Source organism: Pistacia vera, unplaced genomic scaffold (genome assembly GCF_008641045.1).
Source record: "Pistacia vera cultivar Batoury unplaced genomic scaffold, PisVer_v2 Contig820, whole genome shotgun sequence".
Lineage (NCBI taxonomy): Eukaryota > Viridiplantae > Streptophyta > Magnoliopsida > Sapindales > Anacardiaceae > Pistacia > Pistacia vera.
The window spans coordinates 152,715-174,293 of NW_022196691.1; the positions used below are offsets into that span (position 1 = coordinate 152,715).

At 41.0% G+C, this 21,579-nt stretch overlaps 3 protein-coding genes across 3 annotated transcripts; 1 reads left to right on the forward strand and 2 right to left on the reverse strand.

The window, feature by feature from the left end:
* Positions 1–269: 269 nt before the first annotated feature.
* LOC116117686 (UPF0481 protein At3g47200-like) lies at positions 270–758 on the reverse strand. Its single transcript, XM_031403704.1, has one exon. The coding sequence runs from the start codon at positions 756–758 to the stop codon at positions 270–272; it is 489 nt and encodes a 162-aa protein (XP_031259564.1).
* A 3,698-nt stretch (positions 759–4,456) lies between these two features.
* LOC116117687 lies at positions 4,457–5,110 on the forward strand. Its single transcript, XM_031403705.1, has 2 exons — positions 4,457–4,634; positions 4,722–5,110. Exons 1-2 carry the CDS (start codon positions 4,457–4,459, stop codon positions 5,108–5,110), a joined length of 567 nt encoding a protein of 188 aa, XP_031259565.1.
* A 13,937-nt stretch (positions 5,111–19,047) lies between these two features.
* LOC116117773 (UPF0481 protein At3g47200-like) lies at positions 19,048–21,332 on the reverse strand. The gene is made up of 2 exons (XM_031403797.1): positions 21,178–21,332; positions 19,048–20,643 (listed from the first exon to the last, which is right to left on the reverse strand). Exon 2 carries the CDS (start codon positions 20,593–20,595, stop codon positions 19,204–19,206), a length of 1,392 nt encoding a protein of 463 aa, XP_031259657.1. The 5' UTR covers positions 20,596–20,643; positions 21,178–21,332; the 3' UTR covers positions 19,048–19,203.
* Positions 21,333–21,579: the final 247 nt, after the last annotated feature.

A 21,579-nucleotide genomic window follows, 5' to 3' on the forward strand; every position in this document is an offset into this window, starting at 1 on the left:
TGGATAATGGCACTGCTACAAGGCCATCAAGTTTCGAAACAAACATTCCGTACCATCTTCAATTTTAAGGCGTGGAATCTTTAGCACCTTTCCTCTAAGCCACCAAATACACGAGTCTTCTCTTTCTCTCTTTTCAAATTCTATGTTAAGTAAACCTTTTTCTGGCTTACACTTCCTCCTCGACTCACCCGGCTTCACTGCATCTTTGTTTTTGACCGACTTAAACTTCACCCCGGCCTCATGCAGCTTCACTGCACTTGGTAAATCTTCTATTTTCCGCCTGGAGACTTTGGTAATTCTGGATCGATTTCGACTCCGAACAACACAGTATGTCTTCTCAAGTCGACAAAATCTTTAATTTCCATATTCCGTTTGGCTTCTTCATCTGGCTCCTTATAACTGAAAAACTTGCAAGAAAGAGTAAGGAAGGAAGGTCTAGCGGAGCAGCCATAGGCTAACATGTATAACTCCTCCAGGACGAAGTATGGAAGCTGATTTTCAAGTAATTGCAAGTCCAGTTTTATAGCATTTGTTAGCCACGGTTTACTTAACAAAAAATCTCCTCTATCATCATGGTACTTCCTCAAGAAGAGTTCAATGATGAAGAAAGCATCACGCAGAATCATCTCTATGAAATCGAAACCCTTAAATTTTTCTTCATAACAAGCGCGGATATGTTGTTCCTCTTCTTTGACGAAGTTCTCGATTTTCTCTTTCTTTCTGAACTTTTCCAAATATCTCTCCTTGTGCTTTTGCATGTCATCCCATTTCCATTCCTTTTTGCTTTCTACGTCATCCCATTTTTCTTTGTCATGGTGATATGGACCAATTTAAACTATGTGAGGAGTGTAAGCATCATTATTTATGTTCCTAAGTTTCTTAGGAACCTTATAAATACAACTATATAGATGCTCACAACAATATTGACGCTCAATATTTTCTTTGATATCAATAATTACCTCGTGTTCGTTTTGATGCTTATCTTCAGAGGAACTTCCTGACCCATTCATCTTAGCCTGAAATATTGTTTGACAGGATTTCCTTATTCCTCAGTGATTCACTCTCTGCTTCGACAACTTCTTACTCCTGGATGTAAACAGACAACTAATGATTACAATAAATACATAATCAACTGTCAAAACTAAATTAAATCTTTCATCTTCGTAATCGGGTCTGATTTCTCAGAGTGGTTAATTTGAAACATACGCTAGCAAAATAGCAGATAATTAAAACCAAGCTGGCAAATAATCACAAATTATAAACAAATTACAGGAACTATCATGCCATTAAATAATAGTAAATAAATTAAATTCTTTCCTAAAAATCTCGAAAATTGAATGGGAAACTTCAAACTAAAATATTTAATGAGATAACACCAAGCAAAATATATATAACAAGACCAGACGAAAGACCTGAAAAATTTCTCCGAAAATTAATCAACTACTTCTTCGTCTTGAAACTTTCACATGTATATGTTTTTCATCAAGGTATATCTCTCTCTCTCTCTCTCTCCAATGGATGTCTCTGATAATCTTTTCCGCTTGCTTACGCCCATATAAATAAGTGATCTTCCTCACTCAGTCTACTGACCCAGTGTTGCTTCATTTTGACACACGTCATTTTCAATAACTATAAAGTATTTTCTCTTTCTAATAACGAAAATCAGTATATATAATTATCAACTCTTCACAGTTGCATATCTGGTCAAGCCAACCCAATATTTGTAGACTTTTGTGACAATTAATGAGCTCACATTTACTCCGAGAACGAAAAAAAAAAAAAGATTGTTACACTTACACCTACCAAATAGTTATTATGTGGGTCACCAAACCAATTTTGACAACCCTGTATTTGTCTTTGTCCAGTCAAGGATTATGCATGACGATCGAGGGGTGACGTTTCATGCATTTTAATTTCCCTTTGAAAAAGGGAATCAATAAATAAATAATGGTAAATATTTTGTGTTTATTTCAAAAACAAACAAGATAGGTGCAGATGTAGCTGAAGCTGTTGTGTGAGCAGAACAAAAATAAAAAAAAAAAAAAAAAAAAAAAAAAAACTTTTGATCTAATCGATAGACTTTGATGGCAAGAAATCTGAGTGTTTTTAACAGTAGAAAACGAGAACTGTGAGTCTGGTGGCTTCGACATGCTCTCCCAAAGATGAATATCAGAATATGTGGTCTTCTTTCCATAACTGCGGGGTTCACACGGCACCCCATCAAATATCTTGACATATGCATGTTCTACCAGATAAAAGATTTGTTGCAGAGCCATTATCATAGAGGGGAGGGGAGGGGAGGGGAGGGGTGAGGACCTCCACGATTATAGAGTATAAGAATGGTAGATATAACTTCCTTCATATAAGTCAGGTTGGCAATGAATGGCCTCGCGTCACCTAAGCTGACAAGAGTGGGGTGTGCAAAACCGGTTCACCGGTTAACCCTTTTTTTGAATTGAACCGATTTTTCGGTTTAAGAATTTTTTCGAACCAAAATCAAACCGATTTAAGAGAAAATCGGTTAATAAAAAACAGTTAACCGGTTTTCCCCTTCAATTTATAATTTTTTTTTTGCTTAAACAAATACTTGTTGGAAAGCTGGACCGATCTGAAGTTGAGAGTGACGAAACTGTTGCTGTCTTGCTGAGGTGAGAACGAAGAACGATGAAGCTACTGCGGGAGGTGAGAAGGAAGAACGACGAAGTTGCTCTTTCTGTCGGAGGAGAGAACAAAGAACGGCGAACTGACGTGACGAAGAGACTACAGAGAATGACTGGATGTGGAGGTGAGAATGACGCTACTCTTGCTTGCCTAGTCGCCTATAATGGTGTAATAATGTGGACTGTGGATGACTGAATGTGGACTGTGGAGTGTGGCGTGGACTGGAGAACGAAGAAGAGGAAATGAAAATTGAAAGTGAAAGGGGGTTTAGGTTTAGGGAATTAGGGATTTTAATATTTTATTATTTTATATATAAACCGGTTAGTAGAACCAGTAACGGTTAAGCGAATTCTACGTTATCTTGAGTCACTAATCGAACCAAAAATTTGATTTTTTTATTTTTTTCAACCGGAATCAAACCAATTTTTCAGTTAACAAAAAATTCGATTCGATTTTTGTATTTTTTTTAACCCTAGCAAGAGTTATTAGTCATTATCCACAGTAACAAATATAGATAAAATATGTTTCACTGTACACGGGCTTATATTCCAGCTGTCCAATGTCCTATTGCCCTTGAAAGTTTTAATTCATATAAATATTCAACATTCTTAAAGGAAATACATGTTTGAATGTCAACTTCAAGAGCCAAACTCTTACGACATTACTTTTTATATTAACATTGATCTTAATTTTGATTTTTTTTTTATTATTGATTGATTTTATACTTTCAGTCATTTTCATATAAATGTAAAATTAAATTCTAAAACGTTTTCACGATAAAACATAAATTGCATTGCAATATGTTTTTGGCGTTGCTTTTTATATTTGTATCACCAAAAACGTTTCCTAACAAACTATTTGTTGCATAGCCAAATGAATTTTGTGTTGGTTTTTATATTTTTATCGCCAAAAAGGTGTTACGGCGGGCCTTTTGTTACATAGCTAAACATCGTTGGTGTTGCTTTTTATATTTTCATCACCAAACACATTTTACGGCACCGTGTAATTGCGTTGCTAAATACTTTTGGTTACGTTTATATCCATAGTGATCCATGGTTATGTCACAAAAACAACTTGGGCGTCATTTTTTGTATTTTTGTCGTCAAAAACATTATATGACAACTATGTCATGGCTAAGTCCAGAATTACAAGGGTGGATTAGAAACAAATTGTGTACATTCATCAACTAGTTTATGAATTAAAGAAATTTGATATAACAAACATCTAAATTAGAAACAAATTGTGTACATTCATCAACTCTTTGCATTAAAATGGTGAATTGAAGGATGACTCAAAATTTGGCTCGCAGGAGCCTAATCACTTCTTACAGTAACAGAGACACAGATCATTTGTAATTTGATGTGAACTAGTTTATGCTTATCTTCATTCTTCAATGGAAGAAGTCGATAAAAATCATATCAATAGAAGCCCCTTTCTGATGCTTATCCAGTAATTATCATCTTGCAAACACAACTAATCTCTTACGACTTATAAGAGTATGCAAACAACCTACAAATCATAAGAAACTTTTTTCCATGAGTAGTTTTCATCTTTCTTTTCTAATTATTTGGGTGGTTATGTTGTACCGAAAGAAAATTGATTGATTTTTTCCGTGTGGCCCCTTTCTATTTGTATAGCTTTTCTGGTTCTGTTCAATGTTTTTGGACGGTTAGTATGTGGGGTTTGATCAGTTGTTCTAAGTTTAGCCCGAGTAAAGAAAAGCCCATTTAAGTGTATCAATGTGTTCCTCTATTTTGCAACATCGATCTCTTTTAGTATGCTGATGAATGTATCAATGTGTTTCTCTCTGATCACAACCTTTACCAACTTCTTCATGATTGTGTCGCCGGTGAAAATCGCTTCTTCATCAGTCTCTCACTGTCCTAAGGTGGTTGACACTTCAAAGAAGAAACCAACGGCTTTCAATGAAAAACCTAAACTTGAGATAAAATTCCGCGTGAAGAGCAACAATGGTACAACTTCGAATTCGTAGCTAACGCAAAAAGTGACGGAGAAGCTCTAAAAGTTGAGACCTCGGGGAAAGATTCAACGTGCATCAGAAGGTGGACCAAAAATAAAGACCGATCAGGAACAGATTTTGGCCGTCACAAGAACTAAGAAAGACTGTGAAAAGCTTGAGACATCGGAGAAGAAATCAAGGGTGAGCAGCTGTGGTAAGAAGAACAAAAAGAAGAAAATTGCGGACGTAGAGAATCAAACCCTGGTTGCCCCTGGAAGAAATTCAGGAGGGAAAGAAAGGCGTGAATTCTGTATTTCACTAACAGAAGAAGAAATTGAAGCGGATATAATGGCAATGGGTGGATCAAAGCGGCCACGAAGGATCAAGAAGGAACTAAGGAGTGTGCAGAAAGTTCTGGACAATCTTTTTCCGTGTTTGCGTTTGAAATATATAACAGCTGATGATTATATACTTCCTGATACGCCTTAATCGTTGGAGCTAGGGACATTATACATAATCTCATAATTACATATTATATACGTAAACTCTTGTATAGTTTTAACTACTGGGAACGCAAGTGAGGTTTACACGTAACAATCAATAGAGAAATTCTTTCTTTCTATTACAAGTCTTATGAGCTTTCAAGCATTCTTTGTAGGATTTGTTTATTTTTTAAGCGTGATTGAGAAATCATGTCAAGGCAATATTTATGTATATATTTGACAGAGACTGATACATGATACTTCTTTATCTGCATTAGTCAATTGAATTTAATTACGACATCATCAAGAATCTGACTGTATGTGTTTTGTTTTTCTTCATTATTCCAAGAAATATTTAAGTTTGTCTATTACCATCGTGACAAACTCAAATTAATTTGCCAACAATAGAAATGATGTTGGTTGATTGTTGAAATGAGATCTAATATAGATTGTAAAACTGCAATCTAACGCCATCAATTTTCAAAACAAGAACATAGATTCATTCTTTGGTGCTTTCAGGGACTCGTTATTTTATTATTTATGTTGTAACTAAACTACAAAAGTCACACAGCAAATATATCACACACGCCACAGAAAAACAAGAATCAATCACAACACAGATTTTACCATAGTTTACTTATTTAAATTGGATAAGTTATGTTAACGTTAAGCTTCGAAAATTGGAGAATTCGTTGCACTACTTATTATCAAGATTCAACAAAAAATAAGTACAAATCAAATCACACTCTCACCAATTACAAGTAATTTTTACAGTAACTAATTCTAGAAACATTCACTTGGAATCCCCAAGAACAAGAGCAAAGAAACCCTCCTGATTGATTAACAAATCACTCAATTACACTTGTTATAAAGATTAATCTTAGACCTATAACAGAGAGAAAATCATGAATGCAAAGGTTCTTTAATCAAAGACAAAATCGTAGCATATATTTTACTGTACAGTACCCCCTTTTATAGTGTTGACTTAATGCAGCTTGTCAGCCATCAGAGTAGATTTGATCCAACGATCATGAACCATTAAGAGGCAAATATCAAAGTGTAGCGTTTCATTTAGGCTAAAAAACTGCACCGTTTTAGTCTTCACTTCAACAATTTATATATTACCTTTTACCCCAAAAAAAGAAATAAATAAATAAACAAAGACCTGCAGCATTGGAATGAAAGAATTCGAATTTGTGGTAGCAAAGAGCTTACCGCGGCAGAAGAAAAAGCTGGCCGCCAAAAAGGAGGGTGTTGAGTTCTGAAAAAAATTCTAGAAACTCACTGTCGCGGCAAAAGAAGGAGAAACGTGAAGGCTGGGACGCCTGCCGTGGCAAAGGGAATTTTATGCCGTAGCGCAAATGCGATTCACAAGTTTAAGTGTTTTATTTTCAGTTAGTTTCATGTTTTAGGAGTTTGAGTTTAGGATCAACTGTTTTCCTCTTTTTTTTTTTTAGTTTGAGTTGAATTAAGGAAGTAGTTTTTTTATTATATTTAATACTATTGTCTCGAAAACTTTATTCTATGTAATTCAATCTGTTATGTTTGGGAAATCAAAGGCTGACGTGGAAAATCACGTGATGGGGGGTGATCTGCTCCCGTCAGAACGGTAAGCACACGTCAGGCCTGCAAGACGCCGTGGAGCTCCCACGTGTCCATTCCCTACTCCAAATCGCGTGAAATCAGCTTGGAAGGTGGGCAATGTGACGTAAAGCCGGATTTAGTCCTGACATTCACACCAACCCACAGATTTAATGATGATTATCTGCACTCATCTCACTATAAAAAGGAAAAACCCCTTCCTTGAGGGGATTTGGCCTTTTTACACTCTGAACTAGTTTTCTCTCTCTCTTGGATCTTTGTATTTACTTTTCCCTAATCATTTGTAAGTCAGTCCGCTGTTGCGACCTAACCCACGATTCTAATACAACCATCAGTGGACGTAGGATTTGCTACCTTAGCATCCGAACCACTTTAAAAAGCTCTCATTGTTGCATTTACTCTACATTTTATCCATAATCACGTGCGTCTCTTGACCAATCAACGTTACGCACGTGTCGATTAGTTGGTGTCAAAAGCACGCATCAACAGTTTGGCGCTAGAAGGAGGGCCAAATTTAATGTTCATCCTTCATCAGGAGAATCTCTAACCTACTGGTCCTACAGCAGCAAATGGCCCGCCAATCTGAACTTGAGCAAGCGAACCAGCGCGCTGAGGGAGTTCCCCTAACCCAGGGGGATACCTCTTCTAGAATACTTCCAATTCCACCAAATGCTGCTGTGGATATCCTAGCAGCCTCGCGGCTTGACCCCGCCATCAGAAGCTGTAGTGAGCTCTGGACAGGCTGAGAGAGCGGCAAAACGAGCAGGCCTAGGTCGCCTTTGCATCCCCCTTCTCTCCCAAAGTGCTAGCTGCTCTACTCCCACAAGGGTTCAGAATGCCCGACATGCGGCCGTTTGATGGGAACCATGTCCCGCAGGATCATTTGTATGAGTTCAACGACCTGATGGAGCTCCACCAGGTTTCGGATCTTGCAAAATGTCGTTGTTTGGCCATGACTCTAACTTCTCATGCCAAGCGGTGGTTAAGGTCACTCCCAACGGGATCGATCAGTTCGTGGCCTCAGATGAGCACGACGTTCCTACGGCATTTCCAAGCAAATCGAAAGTTTTCGATGCCTTTGAGCTATCTCAGCAACATAAGGCAAGAAAGGGATGAATCCCTACAATCCTACATCGACCATTTCCACAGGGAACTCAACAAGGTGGCTCATGCCCCCGAAGAGTCCATCCGAACGCTCATAATAGCTGGAGTTCGCCTGTAAACCGACATGTGGAAAGAATTACAGCCTAAGGACGATGTTTCCCTCACTAGATTCTACAACCTCGCAAAAAAAATCTCCGAATAGAGAATTCATTGGTGGCACTCCGCCGTCGCGATCTTGGCACTTTGAGCAGTATGTTTGGTTGGGGAAAATGCAGGAGAGCAGATCGTAGAGGAGACATTGATGATCAGCGAAAAGGAAAGAAACCCTGCTACGAGCACAAAAAGTCTTATGCTCATGTTCCTCATCGCGACCACGACAGAATTCAATACACTTAGCTGAATGTGTCTATATCTACAATTCTTGACAAATCCGAGGAGGCCAACCTGCTCAGTGAGCCGGAACCCATGAAAACCCCTGCTACGGCCAGAAACAGTAAAAAATATTGTCGTTTCCATTGGGACAACGGGCATCACACCGATGAATGCCGAGCTCTAAAGCAGGCAATCGAAAAGCTCATCAAGAAAGGGCACTTCAAGAAGTATATTGATGACTCTGCTCCAAAAGAGAACCAAGAGGAGCAAAAGAAAAAGCGTCGTGATCGCAATGGATACAGTAGTGTTAACACAATCTTCGGAGGCCCACACCTCGCAAGAAACACGCGAGGTGCGCAGGAAAGGTACGCTCGTGAAACATATCACGACCCGATCAGGGTAATGAACACATCGCAGCAACCACAAAAGGCTGAAAAGGAGGAGCCGATCACCTTCTGCGAAAAGGAAGCAGCTCGCCTACACCATCCTCACGACGAAGCCTTGGTGATCACACCCCTCATAGGGCACCATAACGTTCGTAGAATGCTCGTGGACAACGGAAGCGCTGTAAACATCCTATTCCAGACCGCTTTTGAAAGAATGAACCTGGACGAGGCGGACCTGAAGCCCGCCTCGATCCCCCTCTATGGCTTTACAGGAGACCACTTGATCCCCAAAGGGACGATCCGACTCCCAGTCACGCTGGGCGACTACGATGAGGTAACTAAGGTAACTGAGTTCTTGGTCGTGGATTGCCCGTCCGCCTTCAACGAGATTCTGGGGCGACTCCTACTAAGAAGCTTCAAAGTAGTCACTTCCATATACCACCTCAAGATGAAGTTCCCCACTCCAACGGGGATAGGGGAAGTGAGCGGATCGCAAAATGCATCTCGCGACTGCTACGTAAAAGCAGTGCAGATGGCAAGTAAAAGAAAGGGCGTTCCGCCAAGTGTGTCCCGACAGGCTATGGCGATCAGCAGGATTGAGCCGCAGCCTGGCTCAGCAGAGGATAATATGGATCCTCGAATTCAGGAGATCCCTTCCAGTGGCCCAGTTGGGGACTTGTCTGAAGTGTCAGTCGACCCGAAAGAGCCAAGCCGAGTGCTAAGGGTTGGGATCAGTCTCAACCCTTAGCTCGCGTCCGAACTGATAAGCTTCTTAAGAGAAAACATTGATGTGTTTGCCTGGTTGTATGCAGATATGGTCGGGATCAGCCCGGACATTATTTGCCATGCATTAAACGTCGACAGTGAGGCCAAACCGATTTGCCAGAAAAGAAGAACAATGGATCCGGAGTAGTATGCTGCATTAAAATCAGAAGTGGAAAACCTCATCCGAAATGGGTCCATCCGAAAGGCACTCTACCTGACCTGGGTAGCCAACTCGGTCCTGGTAAAGAAGCCAAATGGCCAGTGGTGGACCTGTGTTGATTTCAGCGACCTTAACAAGGCTTGCCCGAAAGACAGCTTCCCTCTACTGAGAATCGACTAGCTCGTGGATGCCACCTCGGGGTACGAGCTACTAAGTTTGATGGATGCATACTCGGGATACAATCAAATCCGATGTATGGGCCAGACGAGGAGCATACGTCCTTCATTACAGACCGGAGGCTGTATTGTTATAAAGTTATGCCTTTCGGCCTCAAGAATGCTGGAGCAACCTACCAGCGGCTGGTTAACCGAATGTTCTCTGACCAGATCGAAAAAATAATGGAGGTCTATGTGGATGACATGCTGGTCAAATCCTAGGTCGCCTCAGAACACATTGCACATCTCGTTGAGATGTTTGACATTCTCCGACTGTACAGAATGAAGCTGAATCCTCTCAAGTGTTCATTCGGGGTATCGTCAGGAAAGTTCCTGGGGTACATGGCTAATCAGCGAGGGATAGAAATAAACCCCGAGAAGATTCAAGCTCTATTCGATATGGAGAGCCCGACCAGCAAAAAACAGGTCATGAGTCTAAATGGGCGAATAACAGCACTTAGTCGCTTCATATCGAGGCTAACAGATCGCTACTTGCTATTTTTCAATGTTCTGAAGGCCAATAAGAAATTCGAATGGACTCTCGAATGCAAACAGGCGTTCCAGAGTATAAAAGAACACCTCGGGAAACCACCTCTCCTCTCTAAGCCTCTTTCACAAGAAATCATGCTCCTCTACCTGTCCGTCTCTCAGTTCGCGGTCAGTGCAGCTCTAGTACGAGAAGAGGAAAAGGCGCAATAGCCAGTGTACTATGCGAGCAAGCGTCTGACGGATGTCGAGATGCGGTATCCGGAAATGGAGCGACTAGCCTATGCTCTGCTGATCGCATCCAGAAAGCTGCGACCTTACTTCCACGCCCTTACGATCCACGTAATGACTAATTACCCCCTCAGATAGGTCCTCTAGAAACCAAAATCCTCGGCTAAACTGCTTAAATGGGCCATGGAATTAAGCCAGTTCGACTGAAGTACAAGATAGGTTGATCATCAAAGGGCAAGCTGTTGCTGACTTCATCTCAGAATTTTCCTATCTTCCAAGCGAGCAACAGCCTGGCGAAGCCATCCGGGAAAGTATTCGGAACCTGTCGACCTGGAACCTTTACGTTGACGGGTCATCAAACAAAAAAAGAGCCGGTGCGAGTCTTCTCCTTGTAAGCCCCGAAGGGGCTCGAATTCATGGTATTCTCCAGTTCGGGTTTAAGGCGACCAACAATGAGGCTGAGTATGAAGCCCTGCTCGCCGGGTTGCGACTTGCTAAAGAAATGGGTGCAACCGCGATCAGTGTTTACAGCGACTCCATGCTGGTCGTCAACCAAATTATGGGGGAATATCAAGCCAAGGAAGAAAACATGGTCCGCTATCTGAAAAACCTAAGGCCGCTCTCGGGTCGTTCAAACACTTTGAAATCACTCAGATTCCTAGAGATAGCAATTCTGTAGCGGACGCCTAGCAAAGATAGCCTCATCGTTGGATTTAAAAGCTCCAAATAGCATTCCTGTTCAGTTCGTTGATGCTCCAACTATCAGTTCAACCGAACAGGTCGTAAATGTGACTCAACCGGACTCCTGGATGACTCCCATTTTTCAGTACCTCAAGGATGGGACCTTGCCAGATGACAAGGTCAAGGCAAGGGTCCTGCGAGCCAGATCTGCTCGTTACACACTCATCGGGGACCAGCTGTACAGGAGAGGATTCAGTGCCCCTCTCCTCCGATGTGTAACCAATGGAGAAGCAGACTACATCATGAGGGAAATTCACGAAGGGATCTGCGGTAATCACACAGCTGCTCGATCTCTTGCGAACAAGATTGTTCGTCAAGGGTATTATTGGCCCCAGATCCAAGAAGATACGCACAATTTTGTCAAGAGGTGTGACATGTGTCAGCGGTTTGCAAACATTCTGCGAGCCCTCTCCCACGAGCTGATAACGATGTCTAGCCCCTGGCCATTTTCCATGTGTGGGATCGACCTTATCGATCCCATGCCAGTCGGAAAAGAGGGGGTTAAGTATGCCATGGTCGCGGTAGACTATTTCACAAAATGGGTGGAAGCTGAACCGCTGGCCGAGATCACAACCAGAAAGCTGAAAGACTTCGTTTTCAAGAATATAGTGTGCCGCTATGGAATTTCCCACATCTCATCTCGGATAATGGAAAGCAATTCAATAACGAGGAGTTCAAGCAGTTCTGCGACGAGCTGGGCATCCATAAAAAATTTGCCTCAGTCACCAGACCGCAAGCAAATAGCCAAGTTGAAGCTGTCAACAAGACCATCAAACACACTCTAAAGGCCAAACTTGGGGCAGCTAGGGGAAATTGGGCTGACAATCTCCCCGAAGTCTTATGGGCGTACAGGACAACTCTGAGAACCTCCATCTCAGAAACGCCTTTTTCGCTAGCCTATGGCTGCGAAGCAATGATTCCTGTAGAGGTAGGAACTGGTTCCCTTCAGAGAGACTTGTACGATGAAGTTGAAAACGAAGCACTTATGAGAGCGAGCCTGGATCTTGTTGAGGAGCACCGCAGCAAAGCTTCGCTAAGGATAGCAGTCTACCAGCAGCATGCGAAGAGATTCTTCGATTCAAAGGTCAAGCGAAGAGACTTCCAAGTTGGTGACCTTGTGCTAAAAGAAGTTCTCCTCGGAACCAGAGAGCCAAGCGCGGGGGTATTAGGACCGAACTGGGAAGGTCCATACCAGGTCAACAAGGTGATCAGACCGGGGACTTACCATCTCAAAAGGTTGAACAGTTCCAAAGTACTCCGAGCTTGGAATGCCGAGCACCTCCGGCCATACTATCAGTAATCGCGAACTCAGTGCTCATTGTAAATTAGGTTTTGATTTTGTTAGTTTCTTTTTTATTGTATGATATTATCCTGTTTGCTTGTAACATTTCGCATGTAATATTGCCTATGTAAACAAACTGAACTGTAAACTGCACTCATGTATGATTAAGCGAACAACGATTGAAAGCAAAGCGTATCACATTTATGTACAACAAAAATTGTTAAGACCCTATTAATTCCTATGGAGCTGGTCTCATCACACTATGCCTGGTCGGTAGGGGGATCCTTCGAAGCAAGACCCGAACCCTCTGCCTGGTCGGATCCTCGGCCGGCTGTTGCTGCTTGATCATCTTCCCTCGCCAAGATTTGCAAGGTCTCTTGCCACCCCTTTGGGAGGTTGGACATATCCAGATCTAGGTTCTTTGGTCGCAGGGTATAAATGGACCCAATCGCCCAGTCGACGGCCTTATCCTCGATCTCCTCTGACTGGATCCGCATTTCTTCAGTCAGGGAAGCAATTTTTCCCCGACTCTCCTGGAGTTCGGCCTTGAGAGCTAGCCTTTCCTTTTCGGAGGCCTCCTTTTCTTTTCTGCTCGCTAAGCCTGTATTAAGGTTGTCTGGAGCTTCTGGTCCTTCTCTCCGACCTCCTTAGAGAGACTAGCGGTTGTCCTCTGAAGCTCTTTTACTTCCTCTGCACGTCGTTCAAGCACCGCCTTTTGGAAGTCAACTGTCCGCATAGCGGCCTCCTTTTGGTTCAAGTATCTGTTCGCCGCCCAAACGATTGCGTTCTTTCCGCTTCGACGATCTCCAGGCTCTGTTTGAGCTTCGCGATCTCCTCTTTCAGATCATTTGCCCCCTTCGTGGCCCCCAGTCGAGCTTTCTCCATGGACATCCTCATGGCAAGCAAAGCCTGCGAAAAAGAAGTGAGTTAGAATGAAAATGGCGGACAAACTTTAAGAACGGTTCGTTTACCTTGCTTAGATGCTGGAACGACGTGGTCATCAGGTCATCACCCGTATCAGCGAACTCATCATATGACTCTGATAGCCCACACTCAAGCAGAGAGTAGACTATTGGCTGCAGGTATTCGGGCAGGTTCCCCAATGAATCTAGCACTGGTATGTCCTTCGCCTTGTCGGTAACAACCGTCTCGTCCGCGGGTTCCTTGCCCAATCTCCTTCTGACGTCCCGCTGCGACCTTAGTGATTCTTCCTAAGATTCGGTCTCTGACTCGTTGACCTGAATTTGCTTCCTCTTCTTCGACCACTGGGTCGGAGCCTTCCGCCTCGGGCGAGCAGGTGGTGGCTGAGCGACCTATTCTGTCCTGGTCGTTTCTTGCTCAGGACGGGACTGGGAAGGCACGACAGTTCGCACCGGTTGTACCGCTGTGGGGCAAGTAGCTTCGGCCGCCCTTTCTTTCCTCGATCGAGGGAAGTTGAATGGTGCTCGTCGGGGCTGCTCGGACTCTTTCGGAGGCATGGTCGCTGCATGCAGGTGCGTTAGTAACTAAACAAAAATTATTCCACGACCAGAAAGAAATCAGTGTGCAACTTACATTCTGGGGACTCTAAAGACACTTGGTCACTGAAAAAACCGTACTTTCGCAAGTTCGCGGTCGTCACGAGCTTCCTTGCGTCCTGACTTTCTTCAGGGAGAACCCTAAAAGACACGATCCTGTCCGGGTCGGTGAGCAGGTCCAGGCTGGTCGTCTTGTTAACTGCAAAAGAATGTAGGTCATTAGAAAAAGCGAGCGCACGGTTAATGAATCTAGCGAAGAGGGACCTACTTGGTTTCTGAAAGCGGACGTAGTCGTCGTAGCAGAAGAAGAAGAACTTCGTCTCGTAGGCCCCCGCATTACTGGGATAGCTATGTATCCCTTCGGCGATGGTAGATCGCCAAGACAAGTAATAGGAGTCTTTGTCCTTACTCCTTTTGAGGTAACACGAACAGCCGAGCTCCACCGCTGTTAGCTCGCCCAAGCCACTCTCACGGCATGTGATGTACATCGCAACAACGATGACATACGCGTTTGGCATTAATTGCATTGGTACGATCCCAAAGTGATCCAGGACCGACCTAAAAAAAGGGTGGAGAGGAATCATCCCCCCACCCTTGAAGATCTCTTTAGAGATCGCAGCCAGGCCATCGGAAGGATGCCGCGACGATCAGGTGGCGTCGAGGAACACCTCCGCGCGGACGCCAAACTGTCTCTTTATCCTCTCGAATTCTTCTTGGGTGAGAACCGAGAAGACCTCAAGGGATTCGTCCACGGGAACATCCTGTGAAGACGAACCGGCTCCTTCTTCTGATCTGGACGCTAAGGGTTCCATTCCGCAGTCTGCAACACCGACAGACAGAAGGTCATTTTAGCCATCGTACGTCGCCCCGTACGGCAACTTGGAGCAAATTCCTTAAAACCTAACAGTGATTCGAGCCACCATTCACGGCAGGAACCCGACTCCATCGTCGCGCCTCTAATGAAACATCAGATGACGCAACGCCATTGTACCACCAAAAAAAAAAAAGAAAAAAAAAAAGGGGAACAAAAAACCCTTACCTTTTGGGGGGCGTGACCGTGGATGGTTCTTGCTTCAGATATCGGAGAGATGTCAATCGAAAAAGAAAGGCTTCCGGTTTGCAGAGAGTTTTCGCTCGAGGCAAATGGGATTCTGGTGGCCTCATCTGGAAAATCTGGGTTTTTATATGGACTACGAACCGGCATTTACCACCCCTCGAAATCAAAACGACGTTTCTCTCTCTCTCTCTGCATTAAATGCGCCCCATGCCGCATTTATTGCTGTGATGAGGGTTGTCGTTTCGGGCGTGTCATGCAATTAATGCTCTGCCAAAGCAATAACGCGTCAGCACATAACGCATTTAATGAGCCTGGCAGACGCCTGACACTCGCAGACCGCCTGTCAGTGTAGAAATGACCTCATTAAATCTCCATCTCTAAGGCACAGTAAGGAACGCCCAATGAAGTCAGGACGCTTAGGCGATGGCTGTCAGGTCGTTTGGACGGGGTTTGCGCGAGGTCATGTTCGCAAAAGGTCCTATCCCAAGCTTTTTTCATTCAGGTCAGAATGGTCAGGGCCTCCAATCGCGGCATGACTTAGTTTCCAAGGTTTGATCCTCAAACCTTAAAAACTAGGGGACTTCTGTTATGCTTGGGAAATCAAGGGCTGACGTGGAAAATCACGTGATGGGGGGTGACCTGCTCCCGTCAGAACGGTAAGCGCACGTCAGGCCTGCAAGATGCCGTGGAGCTCCCACGTGTCCATTCCCTGCTCCAAATCACGTGAAATCAGCTTGGAAGGTGGGCAATGTGACATAAAGCCGGATTTAGTCCTGACATTCACACCAACCCACGGATTTAATGATGATTATTTGCACTCATCTCACTATAAAAAGAAAAAATCCCTTCATTGAGGGGATTCGGCCTTTTTATACTCTGAACTAGGTTTCTCTCTCTCTTGTATTTACTTTTCCCTAATCATTTGTAAGTAAGTCTGCTGTTGCGACCTGACCCATGATTCTAATACAACCATCAATGGAAGTAGGATTTGCTACCTTAGCATCCGAACCACTTTAAAAAGCTCTCATTGTTGCATTTACTCTACATTTTATCCATAATCACGTGTGTCTCTTGACCAATCAACGTTACGCACGTGTCGATTAGTTGGTGTTAAAAGCACGCATCAACACAGTCATTCAGATTTGTGATATAAAAATTTAATTTTCTTCCCTTAAAGTTCAATTAAAATTATCAAATTCTCCATTCTAACCAACAATTGGTATCAGAGCAGGATCTAAGAGGATACACTCAAGAGAAATAGTTATGTATCTCTCCCCCATGGGCTAGAGATTGATGTTTGTAACTTTGTATCTCTTCCTCATCGTATAGAGAGGAGAGATGTGAGATTGTTTCTCTTCCTAAGAAATAAAGAAGAGACTGTGAATGTTCATTAAAAAACGTTTCCTCTTCTTTTACACAGGTTCTTCTCAGTGCAATTTTATTATGTAATTTTTTTTGTTCCAACACTCCTCCCATTTCTAGTAGTTGTTTTCTTCTTGCTTCTCCTAAATCGTTTAGATCCACCTGTTGCAAAAATTCTTTCCGTACTTGTGTTTCTAATGGCACGCGTCTGCATAAATTTTTTAACAGGGCTCTGAAAAGAATTCAAGACGACGGTCAGATTTGCAAATTCATTATTTTTTCTTAATCTTGCTACCTTGAATTTTTAGAAGCGGTAAATAATAATTGTAGTATTGGGCTGGTCTGAGGAGGAGAGATTTGCTAGACATCTTAAAAATAGGTGAATACAGTCAGTGGCGGACCCAGGATTTTTGTCCAGGGGAGGCCCCCTCGCTCTGCCACTGCTTGTCAATCAACTAGTGAAAATAAAGAAAATAACCTTACAAAGAAACACAAGAAAATTGTTACGTGGAAAAACCTCTTCAATGTGAAGAGATAAAAACATCATGGGAATCTAACGATCCACTTAAATCCAATATAATTAAATGAGTCTACTGATGCGTATTTTTGACAAACATGCAAATGTAGCAAGTGCACTAGTCGCAAAAAGTAATAAAGTGATAAGTAGAGTATCGTTCCCACGAGGATACTGTTACTAAGTACCGATTTCTCTAGTTTAAGTCCTAATTAAAGCAACAATAAATTGGATTGATGGAAAATTAACGAACTAAATACAATTTAAGAAAATATAAATGAATTATAATGAAATTAAAGCAAAACCCAACAACTTAACTAATTAAACAAAATGCTAAAAAAAATGCTAGGGTGTTGATTTCACCTAGATACGCTAACCCAAATCATAGAATCTATTACCCAAGTTCTAATTCCTTGATTGAAAACCGAATTCCCTAAGTTGTAAAACATATCTTCTCAGGCTATATTTTCCTACTTATCCCTATTAAGCTTCCGCACCCAACAAAATGAAGATTAATAGTTCAAAGTTTTTTAAGCTTTATGGAATTCTATCTAGATTTCATAAATCGGTAAACCTATTTCTAGCGTTTGCTTAATCTACGGTATTTATCCCAAGAGGCACAATCAATCACTTCTTAGTCCCATTGTCAACAATACACATTTGAATGGTGATCAAGCATCCAAAAGTCATTAAGCAAAGAGATAAACACTCAATCATGAAATTAAAACTCAAAGTAAATCAATTCATATAAATTTGAATCATTGTATCAATGTTACATCAAACCCTAGCTAAACAACTCAATTCATACTCAAAAACAAAATAAAATAACAAAAACAAACTGAATCAAGATTCATCATTGAAAAACAAGCAAAAGATGGAGAAATCTTCTCTAATTTGAAGATCAAATCTTCAATAATCTTCTCCTTCCAAGAGCTGCCTTCCAAATGACGAACCAAGACCCTTTTTCTTTCATTTTCATGCTAATTTATACCTCTTTCACTTAAGGACGAAGCCCTAGCAAGCCAAAACGCTTCATTTTATTTTTCACATCTGACGCAGTTTTGCCGCGGCGAAGCTTTTTCCTTATAGCAGTGAGAATCTTTTGGGCCAAATTTGAGCATTAAAGAGTCTGAATTTGGAAAAGTGTTAAACACATGAATTATAGCCCTTTAAATTATCTTTCTACTTGTTCAAGAATCAGCACAATCCGAGGTCTAAAGCTCAAGTTATGGCAGAAATACTAAAGCACATCCAAAGACGTTTTTCTTCCGTTTCCAACATTCTGTTCACGACTTCAAGCCAAGTTTTCACCCTTGTCCAGTCAGAATTAGGAAAAACCCAAAACATGAAAGTTGTAGCTCTGGTTCTTAGCTTTCCAAATCTTCTAAAATCAGGTCATTCTGTGTTTCCAAGCTCAAGTTACCCAATTTACAGTCAAAACTGTCATTTATACTCAAAATCATCGTTTAGGCTTGCAAAGACAAATTAATAGAATTAGGTAGTAATTATGGCCCAAATTGTATAAGAAGTATCCTAAATCCTATCGAAATTTAATGCAAAATCATAGAAAAAAATATGATTACCATTTACAACAACCACAAATCTACCAAAAATATTCTATATAAATTTAGAGCTCAATCACAACTCTAATAAAAATAAAATACACAAAGGTTTACTAAAAGATGGATTACAATCACTCCAAATTCAGATCCGCATGTAAGAGGAAAGTTGGGAATTGTAAAAGAAAAACTTGAATATAAAAAAGATAAAACCTAACTTTTTAATTTTTTAACTTTTAACTTTTAACTTTTCTTTTTTACCTTTTAATAAAATTTTTCAATTTTTCTTTTAAAGTTGAGGGCATGCCTGGGCCTACCCTCAAGGGGCCTGGGTCCGCCCCTGAATACAGTGTTGGGTTGGCAGAAGTTGCAGGTATAAAGTACGATACCAGACCATGAACCGTAGCCAATTTAGATAGATATTTATAAATAATGATGAATACGCTTATATGTTCACTTACTCTTCTAGCAATTCACCAGTAATATGAAAAATCAAATGCTCTTTAGCTCATGCAAATAGTTGGTGATGGTTCATATGATGTTGTACTGTTTAAACATTATACAAACTATTATTGCATTCTCAAACATACATAACATGAAGGCATAATTTATTAGGGAAGCTAATGATACAGCATGGAAGAGAATACATTATTATAAATGAAAGCTACAGATCCGAAGTTATTATCAGCTTAGTAGTAGGAAGTAGCCATTCTAATTATACAAGTACTAAAAACACACAAACTTAAATTATTTATGATGCGTAAACAGTTCCGGACAGAATCTTTGGATGGTTTGTAACACGGTGAGCAGTAAGAGTATGGCTGCAGCAACAGTTCCAGTGCCTCTCCAAAGATTTTCAAAGTACACATTTATCAACGTTGCCTTGGTGCGATTCCACCATTTGTCGTGGTGGTCTTTCAGCGGCTTGCAAATACGTGGTCGGTAACAGGAAGCACTTGGCGTAATCTCAAGGCCAAGTTTGTTAAACATCTCTTTAATTGAATCATGGTCGCCCACACAATTGGAGATGATTCCATTGTCAACAAGCAAATCCACATCTTTCCTCGTGTTGATCAGAGTATCCATTAGATCAATATAGTTGCAAATATGAGTTTCAAATGGATAATGGCACTGCTCCAAGGCCATCAAGTTTCGAAACAAACATTCCGTATCATCTTCAATTTTAAGGTGTGGAATCTTTAGCACTTCTCCTCTAAGCCACCCAATACACGAGTCTTCTGATCTCTTTTCAAATTCTATGTTAATGTTAAGTATACTTTTTTCTTTTTTGTTTTCTTTGTGTGACTCACACTTCTTCCCCGACTCATCCGGCTTCTTAAACTTCACCCCTGACCCACTTAGCTTCACTGCACTTGGTAAATCTTCAATTTTTCCGCCCGGATACTCTGTTGAATTTTGATCGACTTTGACTTTGACCAACATAGTATGTCTTCTCAAGTCGACAAAATGTTTAATTTTGTCATCCCAATTAGCTCCTCCATCCGGCTCCTTATAACCGAAAAACTCGCAAGAAAGAGTAAGGAAAGAAGGAGATACTTCTCTAGTGGAGCTGCCATAGGCTAACATGTATGACTCCTTTAGGACGAAGTATGGAAGCTGATTTTCAAGTAATTGCAAGTCCAGTTTTATAGCATTTGTTAGCCACGGTTTACTTACCAAAAAATCTTCTCTATCATCATGGTACTTCCTCAAGAAGAGTTCAATGATGAAGACAGCATCACGCACAATCATCTCTATGAAATCGAAATCCTCAATTTTTTCTTCATAACAAGCGCGGATATGTTGTTCCTCTTCTTTGACGAAGTTCTCGATCTCCTCTTTCTTTCTGAACTTTTCCAAATATCTCTCCTTGTAATTTCGCATGTCATCAAATTTCCATTCCTTATTGCTTTTCGGGTTATCCCACTTTCCTTTGTCATGGTGATATGGACCAATTGAAACAATGTGAGGAGTGTAAGCATCATTATTTATTTTCCTAAGTTTCTTAGGAACCTTATAAATACAACAATATAGACGCTCACAACAATATTGACCCTCAACATTTTCTTTGATATCAATAGTTACCCCGTCTTCCTTTTGATGCTTATATTCAGAGGAACTTCCTGACCGATTCAACATTTTCTTATTCCTCAGTGATTCACTCTCAACTTCGACAACTTTATACTCCTGGATGTGAACAGGCAACTAATGATCACAATAAAAATATAACCAACTTTCATAACTAAATTAAATCTTTCATCTTCACAATCGGATCAGATTTCTCAGAGTGGTTAATATGAAACATACGCCAGCTACATAGTAGATAATTAAAACCAAACTAGCAAATAATCACAAATTATAAACAACATCTCATAAGTTTGATATGAAAAAATGAATGATTCGATGCATATATATGTTCAGTATGATTCACTCAAGCTAGAGGAAAAACATGAAAATAGAAAATATTAAGTACAAAACTACTTTTTTTGTCTACTTATATTAAGTTTTAAATCTTCCAAATTCCAAATTCTGGAAAGTATATCTGGCTTTCTACTATGTAACCTGCTACGTAAAGGAAACAAATTACAGGAATTATCATGCCATTAAATTAAAATAAATAAATAAATCTCACCTAAAATTCTCTAAAATTGAATGGGACACTAAAAACATTTAATGAGATAACACCAAGTTAATATATATAACAAAGACCAGAAGAAAGACCTGAAAAATTTCTCCGAAAATCAATCACCGAACTTCTTCGACTTGAAACTTTCACGTGTATATGCGTCTCAGAGGAATATATCTCTCTCGCTCTAATGGATGCCTCCGATAATCGTTTCCGCTTGCTTACGGCCATATAAATAAGCGATCTGCCTCACTCAGTCGTCTCAGTCTACTGACCTAGTGTTGTTTAATTTGCCACACGTGTCATTATCAATAAATAAAAAATGTTTTCTCCTTCTAATAATAACTATCTGCGTAGATAATTAGCAGCTGGTTACAGTTGCATGACATTAATTTAGTGGGTATCTTATCAACTTACAATCCAATCTTATCAATTTTTTCCGATAATTTTAATGTGCCAGTTCATCTTGTCTACTGATAATAAATTCCGTCTATTTA